Source organism: Bos mutus, chromosome 15 (genome assembly GCF_027580195.1).
Source record: "Bos mutus isolate GX-2022 chromosome 15, NWIPB_WYAK_1.1, whole genome shotgun sequence".
In the NCBI taxonomy this organism is placed as follows: Eukaryota; Metazoa; Chordata; class Mammalia; order Artiodactyla; family Bovidae; genus Bos; species Bos mutus.
This window is the reverse complement of record NC_091631.1, coordinates 51,840,054-51,855,181: the sequence shown is the minus strand read 5'-3', so window position 1 is coordinate 51,855,181 and position 15,128 is coordinate 51,840,054. Positions and strand designations below refer to the sequence as shown.

Here is a 15,128-nt window from a genome sequence, read left to right as displayed (position 1 = left end):
CTGAGGCTCGGTTATAAGCCTTCCAGTGTCTAGTAAGGCCGAAGTGCCCTTCTTCTTTTTTTTTAAAAATTTTTTTGGTTATCTTGTCTGCTTTATCTCCCCATGGACTTTATAATCACCCTGTCTTTCTGGGGAGGGCTGTGTATTGGGGAACTGTTAGTAGAAAAAAATTAGAGAAAATTGTGTTAAATTTATTAATGAGACTGCAGAGGATTGCCATCTCTGTGCAGTTAAGTTATGCATCCAGGTCAACCTGGCGGTTCCTGTCAAAGAACATCTATTCCTTTCCGTTTGCATCTTTTTTTGTTTTCTTCACGGGTAACTGGAAGTTTTCTTCATTTTGATTTTGCACACTTCTTGCTCAGTTTGTTTGTTTGTTTGTTTTTTTGGCTGTGCTATGTGGCATGTGGGATCTTAGTTCCTCAACCAGGGATTGAACCCACATCTCCTGCTTTGAAAGTATGGAGTCTTAACCACTGATCATCAGGGAAGTCCCCTCAGTTCATTTCTTAAATATTTTATTCTTTTTGGTTTGCTATTGTGAAAGGGGTCTAACTTTTTTTCAGGATTTTTATTAAAAAACCTCTCTTTCTGCTCAGTCACGTGCAGACATCCTGAGTTGGAGCCCCCGTTTTCTGTTCCTGGGCTTGCAGCCGCTTCCTAGTCTGCCTCCCTGCTTCTCCTCCTCCGCCTCCAGTCTGTGCTCCACTTAGCGCCAGAGTGAACTCGAAGTGTGAAGCGGATCCTATCAGGGCTCTGCTTTTCATAATCTTCCATGTAATCTTGCATTGTACTCAGTGCCCTTAGTGGGATGTGCAGGACTCTATATGACCCGGCCCTGCCTCCTGGCCAGGCTGACTCAGTGCCTGCCTTTCCCTCCGTTTACTGGTCACATGGCCTTTCTGACCATCCCCAGACAGGTCAGGCTGCTACGTGTTGCAGGCCCTTTGCATCTGCTCTTCTGCCCAAGAGCTCTTTTCTCGGTGTTTTGCACGCCTGGCTTCTTTGTTTCCCACAGAATTGGTTAAGCGTCACCATTCTGAGAGATTTTTGGACCACTCATTCTAAAGGAGTGCCCCTCTACCTCGACACTCTGTCTCATACCTCACTCACTGCCTTCATTATGTTTATCAGAAGCTTTAATTCCTTGTCTAGTTTTCTGTTTATGTCATTACTGGCTGTTTCTTCTACCAGCATGTCAGCTCCATTTCTCTTGTAGTCTTGGCACATGGTGACTGGCACATAGAAGGCACTCAGAAGATATTTGTGAAATTAACGAACACACAGTCCTTGGCTAGCTACATTTCAGCTGGTCCTTTTTGCCTTTCCTAGTCCCTGGGTATGTCAGCGTCCAAAATCCTCCACTGAAATGACCCACAAAGTGAAAGTCACTCAGCTGTGTCTGACTTTTTGCAACCCCATGGACTACAGAGTCCATGGAATTCTCCAAGCCAGAATACTGGAGTGGATAGCCTTTCCCTTCTCTGGGGAATCTTCCCAAACCAGGAATTGAACCCAGGTCTCCTGCATTGCAGGCAGATTCTTTACCATTTGAGCCACAAGGGAAGCCCAGGAATACTGGAGTGGGTAGCCTATCCCTTCTCCAGTGGATCTTCCTGACCCAGGAATCAAACGGGTCTCCTGCATTGCAGGCAGATTCTTTACCAGCTGAGCTACCAGGGAAGCCCAAAAAGGACAGGATAAAGGGTAGAGGTGAACAGCCAGATGAAGAGGTACATAGGGCAAGACCTGGGAGGGTTCCAATTACTGGAGCTCCTGTCCTGGTGGAGCTGGGATGTGACACTCTACTGGCACGTGGAAGTGTTGGGAGCTCTCTGAACCCAAGTTTAGGGATTTTTATGGAGGCTTCATCATGTAGGTATGATCGCCTACTAACTCATTTTATAGCCCCTCCCTAGAGAATGGAGGCAATGAGACTGAAAGTTCCAAGCTTCTAATCATGACTGGTCTTCCTGGTGACCAGGTTGCACCCAGGAGCCCACCCAGAGTTGCCTCATTGGGACGGAAGACCCTCCCATCACTCAGGAAATTGCACAAGATGTAGGAGCTCAGAGTCAGGAACTGGGGCCAGAGACCAATATATCTCTCTCATTATCTCCCAAGACTGATTGTGATTTTTCCTTCTTTGTACCCACCCCCTCCTACTCCCACCTCTCTTACCTTGACACCTCCCTGCCCCTCCTTGCAGAAATTCTTGAATTTGCCAGAGAGATTGGCATTGATCCGATAAAGGAACCACAGCTGATGTGGCTGGCGCGGGAGGGCATTGTGGCCCCACTGCCTGTGGAGTGGAAACCATGGTGAGTTCAGCGTGGGTGTGGCCCTCTGGCTTGACCTGTGTGGCAGAGGGAGGAGATCAGCTTTAACTGGCTACCTTTTTTTTTTTTAATGTTCATTTTTATTCATTTATTTGGCTGTATCAGGTCTTAGTTGTGAGTCTTTAACCTTAGTTGTGGCATGTGGGATCCGGTTCCTTGACCAGGGATTGAACCTGGGCTCCTCGCGTTGGGAGCATGGAGTCTTAGCCACTGGACTACCAGGGAAATCCTTTGGCCACCTTTTGAAGCCTGTCCTGCATAGAATTGGAAACAGCAGTGGGCCATCCCTCTGCTGGGCTGCCTGATGCTTTGGGCTGGAGCCCAGATCACCTTTCTTTTTTTTCCCAAAGAATGTTCAAACTACTGCATAATTACACTCATTTCATATGCTAGCAAAGTAATGCTCAAAATTCTCCAAGCTAGGCTTCAACAGTACATGAACCAAGAACTTCCACATGTTCAAACTGGATTTAGAAAAGGCAGAGGAACCAGAGATCAAATTGCCAACATCTGTTGGATCATAGAAAAGGTAAGGGAATTCAGAAAAAAAAACTGCTTCCTTGACTACACTAAAACCTTTGACTGTGTGGATCACAAAAAACTGTGGAAAATTCTTAGAGATGGGAATACCAGACCGCCTCACCTGCCTCCTGAGAAACCTGTGTGCAGTTCAAGAAGCAACAATTAGAACTGGACATGGGACTATGGACTGGTCCCAAATTGGAAAAGGAGTGCGTCAAGGCTGTATATTGTCACCCTGCTTGTTCAACTTCCATGCAGAGTACATCATGCGAAACGCCGGGCTGGATGAAGCACAAGCTGTAATCAAGGTTGCCAGGAGAAATATCAATAACCTCAGATATGCAGATGACACCACTCTTATGGCAGAAAGCAAAGAGGAACTAAAGAGCCTCTTGATGAAAGTGAAAGAGGAGAGTGAAAAAGCTGGTTTGAAATTCAGCATTCAAAAAAAGAAGATCATGGCATCCAGTCCCATCAGTTCAGTCCAGTCGCTCAGTCGTGTCCGACTCTTTGCGACCCCATGGACTGCAGCACGCCAGTCCTCCCTGCGCATCACCAACTCCCAGCGCTTACTCAAATTCATGTCCATCGCGTTGGTAATGCCATCCAACCATCTCATCCTCTGTCGACCCCTTCTCCTCCCGCCTTCAATCTTTCCCAGCATCAGGGTCTTTTCCAATGAGTCACTTCTTCGCATCAGCTGACCAAAGTATTGGAGCTTCAGCGTCAGTCCTTCCAGTGAATATTCAGGACTGATTTCCTTTAGGATTGACTGGTTTGATCTCCTTGCAGTCCAAGGGACTCTCAACACCACAGTTCAGGAGCATGAATTCTTCGACACTCAGCTTTCTTTATAGTCCAACTCTCACATCCATACATGACCACTGGAAAAACCATAGCTTTGACTAGATGGACTTCTGTTGGCAGTGTAATGTCTCTGCTTTTTAATATGCTGTGTAGGTTGGTCATAGCTTTTCTTCCAAGGAGCAAGCGTCTTTTAATTTCATGGCTGCAATCACCATCTGCAGTGATTTTGGAGCCCCAGAAAACAGTCTCTCACAGTTTCCATTGTTTCCCTATCTGTTTGCCATGAAGTGATGGGACCAGATGCCATGATCTTATTTTTCTGAATGTTGAGTTTTAAGCCAACTTTTTCACTCTCCTCTTTCTCTCTCATCAAGAGGCTCTTTAGTTCTTCGCTTTCTGCCATAAGTGTGATGTCATCTGCATATCTGAGGTTATTGATATTTCTCCCAGCAATCTTGATTCCAGCTTGTGCTTCATCCAGCTTGGCATTTCAAATGATGTACTCTGCATACAAGTTAAATAAGCAGGGTGACAATATACAGCCTTGACGTACTCCTTTCCCAATTTGGAACCAGTCTGTTGTTCCATGTACAATTCTAACTGTTGCTTTTTGACCTGCATACAGATTTCTCAAGAGGCAGGTCAGGTGGTCTGGCATTCCCATCTCTTTAAGAATTTTCCACAGTTTATTGTGATCCACACAGTCAAAGGCTTTGGCATGGTCAATAAAGCAAAAGTAGATTTTTTTGGAACTCACTCATTTTTTCGATGATCCAGCAGATGTCAGTCCCATCATTTCATGGTAAATAGATGAGGAAACAATGGGAACAGTGAGAGACTTTATTTTCTTGGGTTCCAAAATCACTGCAGATGGTGACTGCAGCCATGAAATTAAAAGATGCTTGCTCCTTGGAAGAAAAGCTATGCCAAATCTCAACAGTGTGTTAAAAAGAAGAGACATTACTTTGCTGACAAAGGTCTGTATAGTCAAAGCTATGGTTTTTCCAGTAGTCATGTACAGATGTGAGAGTTGGACCATAAAGAAGGCTGAGCACTGAAGAATTGATGCTTTCGAACTGTGACATTGGAGAAGAACTGTGATGTTGGAGAGTCCTGTGGAGTGCAAGGAGATCAAACCAGTCAATCCTAAAGGAAATCAACCCTGAATATTCACTGGAAGGACTGATGCTGAAGCTCCTGTACTCTGGCCACCTGATGTGAGGAACTGACTCATTAGAAAAGACCCTGATGCTGGGAAAGATTGAAGGCAGGAGGAGAAGGGGCAATATGGCTGGATGGCTGGATGGCATCACCGACTCAATGGACATGAGTTTCAGCAAACTCCGAGAGATGGTGAACAGGGAAGCCTGGTGTGCTGCAGTCCATGGAGTTGCAGAGTTGGACACGACCGAGCGACTGAACAACAGCAGCCAGGTTACCTTTCTGGTCCCGGAGGGTCTCAGCACAGACTTCCAGGGTCCCAGGATCTCAGCTGCTGCCCTGCATCAAGCTTTCGAGCGCCATCATCTGTTTCAGCACACGGAGGAGGTGTCACTGTTATTCTTTGCTGACTGAGATGGAGAGTGACAATACTGGGACCTCGTCAGCGTGTCCAGAGTGGATGCTGGCGTTGGAGAGGTTTGCGTGCGGTGACACAGACTGGCAGCGGTTTCTGTCTCCCTGGACTGCCCAGCCCTGAACTTGTGTGACCTGTTCATGAGCGGGTCCATGTTTGCAGTTTCAGTTTGAGCTCTGAATTGTGAGGAACAGGCATTCACTTAGGTCATCTCGGGTGAACAGAGGTTGACGGTGAGGATCAGACTGGCTGAGGTGGCGCAGCCGCTGCCATCCACCTCTGTCTCCCCCCCGCCTCCCCACAAACCAGGATTTTCACTCTTGGAGACCCAGCTCTGTCTTCCTCGTGTACACAGAGCTCTCTCCACGCTGCCTCCCTACAGTAAGTCACCTGAGTTTTGTACCAAAGAGTGGGATTTCCTTTGTCCCACACTAGCCCTCAGATGTCCCGGAGGGGTGGTGTCTTCTGCTGGGATTGTGCATTCGTGTGTACAGGGTGTGATGATTCTCTTCTTTCCTGAACCACTGAATGCATTGGCTATGTTTCAAAATGACTGCAATTGTAGCCTCACTCATTGCCGCTTCAGAGGCCTAATCCTTCCAGCTTCTTGCGTGGCAGGTTCCCTGTTCTCTGGACCTTTTTAGCTGCTTTTCCTTGGACCTCCTCCAGTTCATGACATCTTTCTTGTAGGAAAGCCGTCAGCGCTGTGCATGGTATTCCAGGCGCTGGGGCTTCATGGTTGTGTTTGTAGGGTAGTGGTTTCTGTTGGTCTCCAGTATCCATCGTGTTAGCCACATTTGCCTCATCATTAATCTCTTTATTCTTTTTCTTTCTTTTTTTTTTTTTAATGTATTTATTTGGCTGTGCTGGGTCTTAGTTGTGGCACGTAGAATCTTTAGTCTTCGTTGGGGCACGTGGGATCTTTCTTGCTACATGCGAACTCTTAGCTGTGGCATGTGGGGTCTAGTTCCCTGACCAGGAATCGAACCCAGGCCCCCTGCACTGGGAGCATGGAGTCTTAGCCAGTGGACCACCAGGGAAGTCCCAGATCTGAAATATTCTCACCACAAAAGAAAAATGGTGACTATGGAGGTAGTAGAGGTGTTAACTAACCCTGCTGTGGTGGTCATTTCATAGTAAAGAAGTTTATCAAATCATCATGCTGTATACTGAAAAAATTATCTCATTTCTATAAACTTATTTCTACTTCTACTTAAAAAAAAAAAAGAAACTTATGTATATGTGTCTGCTTTTACCCTTACACTCCCCAATCCTATGAGTAATTGCTGTCACTTGGGGAGTTCCTTCCGGGTCTGGATTCTCTGTTGTTTTCCATTGGTCTGTTTGTCTACCTTTACACAGATACCATGCTGTCTGGGTTACTGTAGCTTTATTATACATCTTAATGTCATTTAGCAGAGAAGGCAATGGCACCCCACTCCAGTACTCTTGCCTGGAGAATCCCATGAACAGAGGAGCCTGGTAGGCTGCAGTCCATGGGGTCGCTAGGAGTCGGACACAACTGAATGACTTCACTTTCACTTTTCACTTTCATGCATTGGAGAAGGAAATGGCAACCCGCTCCAGTGTTCTTGCCTGGAGAATCCCAGGGACGGGGGAGCCTGGTGGGCTGCCGTCTATGGGGTCGCACAGAGTCGGACACGACTGAAGCGACTTAGCAGCAGCAGCAGCAATGTCATTTAGAGTAAATTCTGCAACTTTGTTCTCCATTTTCAAAGTTGTAGTCTAGGTCCCTTGCATTTCTGTATGAATTTTAGAATCAGCTTGTCAATTTCTATAAAAAATCCTGTTTAGGGTTTTGACTGAAATTGCACTGAGTCTATAAATCAGTTTGAGAGGACTGACATCTTAAACAATATTGAGTTTTCCAACCCATGAACACAGTCTGTTTCCATTTATTTAGGCTTTCTTTAATATTGCTAAGAAATCTTTTCTAGTTTCTAGTTTATACATCTTGCCCATATTTTGTCAGATTTATCTCCTTTTTTGATGCTTCTGTAAATGGTATCTTGTATTTATTTTTGTTATCGAAGTATAGTTGATTTATGATGTATTAATTCTGTACAGCAAAGTGATTCACTTATAAATATACATCCATTCTTTTTAATATTCTTTTCCATTATGTTTATAAATGTTATCTTTTAAAATGTCAATTTCCAAGTGTTGGTTGCATTCATATAAAATAGAATTGATTTTTGTATACTGATCTTCTAGCCTGCAACCTTGCTAAACTTATGTTAGTTCTAGTAGCTTTTTTTGTAGATTCTATAGAATTTTCTACATAGATAGTATGTCTTCTGGGAAGACGTTTTTTCAATGTTCTTTTCTAACCTGGATATCTTATATTTCTATTTCTTGCCTTATTATACTGCCTGGAACCTTTAATACAGTTGAATAGAAATGGTGACGATGAATATTTTAGGCTTATTTCTGATCTTAAGGGGAAGAATTTCCCATAAGTCTTTCACCACTGAGTGTGATGTTAGCCAGTGTTAACTGTAGGGTTTTCTAAATGTCCTGTGTCAGGATAAGAAGTTCCCTTGCATTCCTAGCTTGTTGAGAGTTTAAATCCAAAATGGATATTGAATTTTGTCAAATGTTTTTTTCTGCATCTATATATGCATCTGCATATACAGAAGAATCATGATTTTTCTATATTGGTCTGTTAATACGGTCAATTATATTGATTGACTTTCAGTTGTTAAACTGACCTTACTTTCTTGGGGTAAACTGCTTGATAATGGTTACATATTATTGCATTTCATTTATTAAAATTTTGTTAAGTATCTTTTCTCCAAAATAATAGCTTGAAGGAGATGAGATGGAGATGGGTATTTTTTGAATTATTGATTTCCAATTTTATTTGTTCATTATATCTATTCTCTGTTACATGCTGTTACAGAATTCTTTTCTGGTTCAGTAATTGATCCTGCTTACCTAAATGTTTTATGTGTGCTTGAAAAGAATGTGGTCTCTCGTTTTTTAGAATGAAGTATAGTGATTTACATTTTTGTGTTAATTTCTGGTATACAGCAAAATGATTCAGTTATGTGTATATGTGTGTGTGTGTATTTATATATATATAAGAAATATTTTTTTATGTCCTTTTCCATTATGGTTTACTACAGAATATTGAATACAGTTCCTTGAGCTAAACAGTAGGACCTTGTTGTATCTGTTAATACCAAACTAATTTGTCTGTGAGTCTGTTTTTTTCTTAAATGTCCTTTTTATCAAGCATGCTAAATGTGTTGATCTTCCCGTGTCTTGAGTAATTGTTGTCTGGTCTCGCTGTTCCCCACCCAGGGGTTGATCCAGGGCCCTGACTGTGAAAGTGCCGAGTTCCACCCACTGGACCACAAGGGAATTTCCTGGTCTCACTCCTGAATAATGGTTTAGTTGCATGCAGATCTGTCAAACAGCCCTTTGACAATATTGTATGTTGTGTACCATTATCTTCTGTCTGCTGGGTTTGCTAATAAGACATGTTTTTTGGCTTTATTAGTTGTTCCTCTGTAGGTAATCAATTTTTCCCCCCTCTGGTTGTTTTCATTATTTTGTTTTTAATCTTTGGTGTCCTGTAATTTCACTACAGTATATCTAGGTGTGGATTCACTTTTATTTACTGTGTACAGGAATTGGAATGCTTTCTTGCTCTGAGGACTCATGTCTCTTTAATTTTGAAAACTTCTCAACCATTATCACTTTCTTTTCTAGAACTCTTACTATAAATATTATTAGACCTAGTTATTTTTATCCACTATGTCTCTTAACTTCTGTTTCATATTTTAAAAATGACTTTATATATTTTTTTAGCATATATATTTCCCAATTCACTATTTGTTTCTTCTATAGCAAATCTGCTGCTTAACCAACGTGTTATTTTTTGTTTGTTTGTTTTGAACTTAATGACTACGAATTCCTACAAGTTCTCTTATTTTCTTTTTTTTTTTTTAATTTTATTTTTCATTTTGGCTGCAGTGGGTCTTTGCTGTGGCATGTCCGCTTCTCTAGTTGTGGTGTGTGAGTTTAGTTGGGGCGTGTGGGATCTTAGTTCCCTGGCCAGGGATTGAGCCCAGGCCCCCGGCATTAGGAGTGTGGAGTCGTAACCACTGGACCACCAGGGAAGTCCTCTTACGCTCTTTACGATATGTGTAGGTTTATTTATTTATTTTTAGAGAGGTCTGTTCTTTCATTATGGATTCTCTTCCTTTTCTCCCTCCAGTAAGTTTAAATACTGTTGTTTTTCAGTCTTCTTTTTGTTGTCTACTCCCAGTCCTTCTTTTCATTGTGTTACTGATTCTCCCTCAAGGTGAAGTGTTTCCTCACATGGTGTGTAATTATTTATTGTGCATTTTGTGAATTCACTTTCTGCAGAAGTTTATTTTCTGTGAGTGTCTCATTCCTGGGTTGTTGAGTAGCCTTATAGGGGTTTCTGCCAAGGATTCTTTAGTGCTTTAGGACTAAATTTTTACATTAATTTCCTGGACCTGGCATTTTCTTACCACATTTTGGACTCTATCTACATATGTCTTGGGGTTTCAGTTTTTCATTAAATTTTATTTTGCCCCCTAGAACCTGGAGTGGGCAATGTGCTTCCTCGTGGCCCACTAGGGCTTTCTATTCATGGTGAGAACAGCCTGAAGAGCCCCAGAAATATCTAGGGTCTAAGTTTTAGTTTCCAAACTTACGACGCCCTAAGGCCACATTTTGTTCCAGATTGGCATTTAAACTCAAGTTCCCTGGGCCTATATCCAGGTCAGATCCTGTCAGTTCATGCACTTATTACTCAGATTTCATGCTTGCTTTCTGTTTCTGGCCTCTGAGAATTTCTCTTTCTGTTGGCTATGTGAATAACGCTGCTGTGAACATCGGTGTACAAATAACCTGTTTGAATTTCTGCTTTCAATTTTTTTGAGTGTACACCCAGGGGTAGAATTGCTGGTTTATATGGTAATTCAGATTTCTAATATCATGCTATATCTTTAAACTTTATCTTTATTTCTGACTGCACTGGGTCTTCGTTGCTGGGCGCAGGCATTTGGTTGCAGAGAGCAGGGGCCACTCGAGCTGTGGCGCGCAGGCTTCGCGTTGTGGTGGCGTCTCTTGCTGCGGAGCATGGGCGTTAGGGTGCGGGGCTTCAGTAGGTGTGGCACACGGGCTTAGTTGTTCTGTGGCGTGTGCGATCTTCCTGGACCAGGGATTGAACCCGTGTCCCCTGCATTGGCAGGCCGATTCTTAACCACTGGACCACAATTCTAACTTTTTGAGGACCTGTCGCACTGTTGCTCACTTTGGCTATACTGTTGTACGTTCCCACCAGGAGTGTACAAGAGTTCCAGTTTCTCTGCATCCTCGCCAGCGCTTGTCATTTTCTGCTCTTTTGATAATAGTTGTGTTAATGGGTGTGAAGTGGCACTTCATGGTGGTTTTAATTTTCATTTCCTTAATGTTGAGTGATGTTGAACATCTTCTCGTGTGCTTCTTGGCCAAGACAAGGTCCAGTTTCATAAGGAGCCTGATTAGAATTGTATTGGATTTATATATTAATTTGAGGATTACTGTCATGTTTACAGATTTGAATCCTATTCAGGAACACGGGGTGTCTTACCAGTTGTTCCCCCCTGCCCCGAATTTTCAGTGGAACTTTATGAAGGTCTTGCACACACTGTTTATTCCTGGGTATTTTATCTTTCACATTGATTGCTATTGTGATGGGTTTTTTCCTATTAGCTGTCCTAATGGATTACTGATAATGGTGGATGGGATGAATGACTTATTTTAGACTTATTTTCGCCATACTGAAACAGATTCTTGAGGCCCACCTACATTATTTTCTTTTATTGTTGATTGACTGCACTAACTTGGATTGTTGCCTCTTATGTATTTCTGAAAATCAGAACTTTCACAACATATCTTTTTTCTTTAGATCATTTATGAAAATATAAAGCAACATCTATCCTAGAATTTATCTCCAAGACATCATAGTGTTTGTATTTATCCATCTGAAATCAGGTTTCCCTTCTTTAGTCTAGCATGAATTCTCAGGAAACCTAATGATTAAATATCTCCATGTGAGAAGTCCTTAATATCCTAATTGGTTGTTTCTAACCTAACTCCTTATTCTTAGCCAAATCTAGCCAATTTTGTGTTAATTCTTCTCTTCTTTTTCCTCTCTCCCTCGTTCCCTCTCCCCACAATTCTTCCCTCTTCTCTGCTTCCTTGTTGTTTTTCTTTTTTGCTGGGTAGCTTTGGACCTGAGCAGGGACTAACTTGTGACCTCTGCTCATCCCCCAGCCAGGACATCACAGGTGATATTTACTATTTCAACTTTGCCAACGGGCAGTCCACATGGGACCACCCCTGTGATGAACACTATCGGAACCTGGTGATCCAAGAGCGGGGCAAGCTGTCAACTCCTGGGGCCACTAAGAAGAAAGAAAAGAAAAAGAAAAAGGAAAAGGAAAAGAAAGACAAGAAGGATAAAGAGACCTCCAAGAGTCCCCTGGTGAGTTAGTGGGTGCCAGCTCCCAGAGAGACCAGGCCTGAAACCTGAGGGGGTATTGGGAACCTCTGGCTGTTTACAGCTGGGAGATTAAGACCAACAACAGTAGTAATTTTGTGATAGTACATCATCTGAATTGTATCTGTTTTCTGGCAGATTTTCCTTTTAGCTTCTAGAACTAGTGCTTACTATTGCTAAGCAGTTTCTGCCCCCCTCCCTATTGGGAGGCATATATAACATAATAGTGTCAGTGAGCGAGGGCCCGACTGGGGACAGGGTTTTGCAGTTGTCCGAGAATTGATGCTGTCTGCCTCTATGGAGAGTCGGGTCACAGAGAGCAGTTGGCGGAGGCCAGAGAGCCTGGAGGAGCAAGTGCGTCCCCTCTCCTTTCCAAGCCAGGCCTGCCCCGGGTGGATTCATCGTGCGTCTTAGTGGTGCAAATTCCTGGATGTCTGATGGGCCATAATTCGGTTGTCAGAACACCAGTGGCTTCAGGATCCAAAGAGAAACGTCTGAGGCTTTACCTGCCCCCGTGGATGGTCTTTGCAGCCGGCGTCCTTGGTTCGCGGTAGACACCGACGTTTGATTGCATGCCCTTACCTTATTCCCCAAGCAGCTTTTTCACTCAAGACTTGAAAGTGCTCTTTCCCATTACTGTCCTGTGTCCCTCCTCCAGGTGTGAGGCAGGTGGGCCACGCTGAGGAGAGGGAGGGGCTTGGGAACCCAGTTCAGCCAGGCGGGAAGCACTGGGAATACCTTCTCAGTGGTCGGGTTGATTTGCTCTCTTATTTATGGTCTTTATTTCCCACCGGCGCCTGTGCTTGCTTCTCAGCAAAAATTCCCCCATTTGCCTTCCTTCCCAAGGTGTCAGTTCTGGTGCTGGATGGTTGCTGATAAATTTATCCTTTTTATCATTTCCAAGCTCTACCGATAGGCCTCCTCCATACCCCCACCCCTACCCCACATTACTAGTCTTGGTTCTAAGAAATAAGATAGCAAACCCATTTCTTCTGGTGGAGAAAAGAGGACACGTCATTTCCAAAGAGGTTGAATTTTCTAATGGCAAGTATTTGCAAGGTCAAAGATGGATAATGGGCTTTTCACTAATCCCAGACTATTTTAGTTTCTTATTTTTGATCACGAGGTGTGTGGGATCTTAGTTCCCTGACCAGGGATGGAACCCACTCCCCTTGCACTGAAAGTGTGCAAGTGGTCTTAACCACTGGACCATTGGGGAATTCCTGCCGGGGCCTATTTTAGATGACAGTCGGCATCTGGGTAGTCTCTGACATGACTGCAGGTGAGAGAGGAAATGAAGTGAGGGTTCTGTGTTGGAGAGTTGGGTAATAGACCTAGGTTCTGGGTATTTGACTGAGTTCCTGGAGCTCCCTGTTACAAAGGATTCCTCCTGTGGTTCAGGAGCTTAGGGCAAGTGGACAGGCCTGGGCTGCCAGTCTGGATCTTAGGGCTCAGGACAGGTGCCTGAAACTTGAGTTTGTTTGGAGGCAGACCTGACCAGGTGGGTGATCTGGGCTCAGGTGTTTTGGGCTTCCTGGAGGAGAGCCGGGTGGAGTTTAGTGTGCATATTTGAAGAATGTGGTTGATCTTTTAGGAATTTTTCCTTTTTTCTTTCTTTACGGCTGCACTAGGTCTTCTTTGCTGCACGTGGGCATTTTTGGAGGCCACCTTCGTCACAGTGTATAAGCTTCTCTTTGCCGTGGCTTCTCTAGTTGTGGCGTGCAGGCTCTGTAGTTGGCGATGCATCGGCTTAGTTGCTCTGTGCCATGTGGGATCTTCCTGGACCAGGGATTGAACCCATGTCCCTGCACTGGCAGGCAGCTTCTTAACCACTGGACCATTAGGGAAGTCCTTGGGGTTTTTTTTTCCTACCCCAAGATTCCCTGACTGTGTGGACCTCTCTTGAGCTGCACCAGCTCATCTGGTAGAAGACCTAGTCTGAGTGTTCAAGGCTCAGCTCACTGCTCATGTTTCCCCTCTTCCTTCCCTTCTTAGATTATTTCTGATAGTCCTTGATAAGAATGGTGGATTTTTATGAAGTTAACCAGTCACAGAATTGAGAGCTTGATGGTACCTCCAGGATAACCTAGTTGGAGATTTTCAGACTTTTTGTTAGTAGTGACGCCATCTTCACATCAGTTCCTCTGTGGAGGGCCAGTGTCTAAAGAAGCGGAGCTGCTCTGGTTGAACCTGGGAGTGGGGGTCTAGGTGATGCTCCTTCCCCACCACATACCCACTATGGTGGCCCCAGGGTGCCATGGGAGCAAGGTTCCTGAGCCATGGATCTAGTCAAGTCTCTTTGTAGATAAGGAAACTAGAGCCTAGAAAACAACAAAGCCCAAGGGAGTTTTTAGCTTTTCTTCCCTCTTTGGTTTGTGTTTTTACTTTGAATGGAGGGTGGGTTTCTGCTAAGGGTTTGCCAGCATCTATGGTAGCCAGTAGAAGTCAGCAGTGCTTTGTCTTCATTTTCTCTGCCTCTTTATATACCCGTCTAGGAAACACAGCCTGAGCAGGGCCTTCTGCCTTCTTCCTCCTTTCTCCGTGGCCCATCCCCTCTCCCAGCACCTGGGCTGGCTGATCTGGACCTAGACCGAGAGACGCAAGCTAGAACTGAGGGCTCCTTTAAGAAAGGGAAGAGCCCGTGCGTGCTGGGTGACACCCCCAGGCCTCTCACGGGCTCCCTGCCCAGCAAGCTGCAGCCACTCTTCAAAGGCCAAGCTTCCCGAACCCACCAGATCTTTGCCGATGTGGAGAAAATCTTAGGCAGGGCCCCAGCCCACTGCAGGACAGAATTAGGTGACCAGCAGGGTCTGGAGAAACCCCAGCCGCTGACAGAGAAAATCTACCTGGGGTTTCCAGACCCCGAAATAGAAGAGCTGGAGATGAGGAGCAGACAGCTGAAACCTGGCTCTCTGGGCCCTGACAACACCTGGCCCTTCCAGAACAGGCAGGATGCGTTAGAGAGCAAGACGCAGGCCTCTGTCCACGCAAAGCTTTCTGAGACCCTCAAGGGCCCGCAGCTGAGAAGGGAGGAGCACAGGCATGACGTGGCCAAACGGAGCTCCACTGGCCCTGGGGGGGACAAGGGCCAGAGCCCCGTTCCCTCACCATCCCCCGAGGACGCCCCCTCGCCGTCCCCTTGTTCTGACCCCATGCTGCTCACGGGGAAGAGCAAGTTCTTGTTAGACAGCAGCCCAGCTGAAGACCAGAGCTGGCAGGGCGTTTCTGGAGAAGTGGGGAGCGTGGGCAGAGACAGGAGGAGAAGAGAGGCCCCAGGACTGTGGATGGGGCAGGTCTCCAAGCTTGTCCATAAGGACGCCTCCAGGGGCGGCAAGGAAAC

The 15,128-nt window shown here is 44.8% G+C and overlaps 1 protein-coding gene across 1 annotated transcript in view; it reads left to right on the top strand.

Annotated features, from left to right (window-relative positions):
• Positions 1-15,128, top strand: part of CEP164 (centrosomal protein 164) — a 79,857-nt gene that overhangs the window by 10,163 nt on the left and 54,566 nt on the right. Inside the window, 2 exon segments of the mRNA XM_070384154.1 lie at positions 2,210-2,321; positions 11,563-11,773. Coding sequence (XP_070240255.1) covers positions 2,210-2,321; positions 11,563-11,773 — 323 coding nt within the window.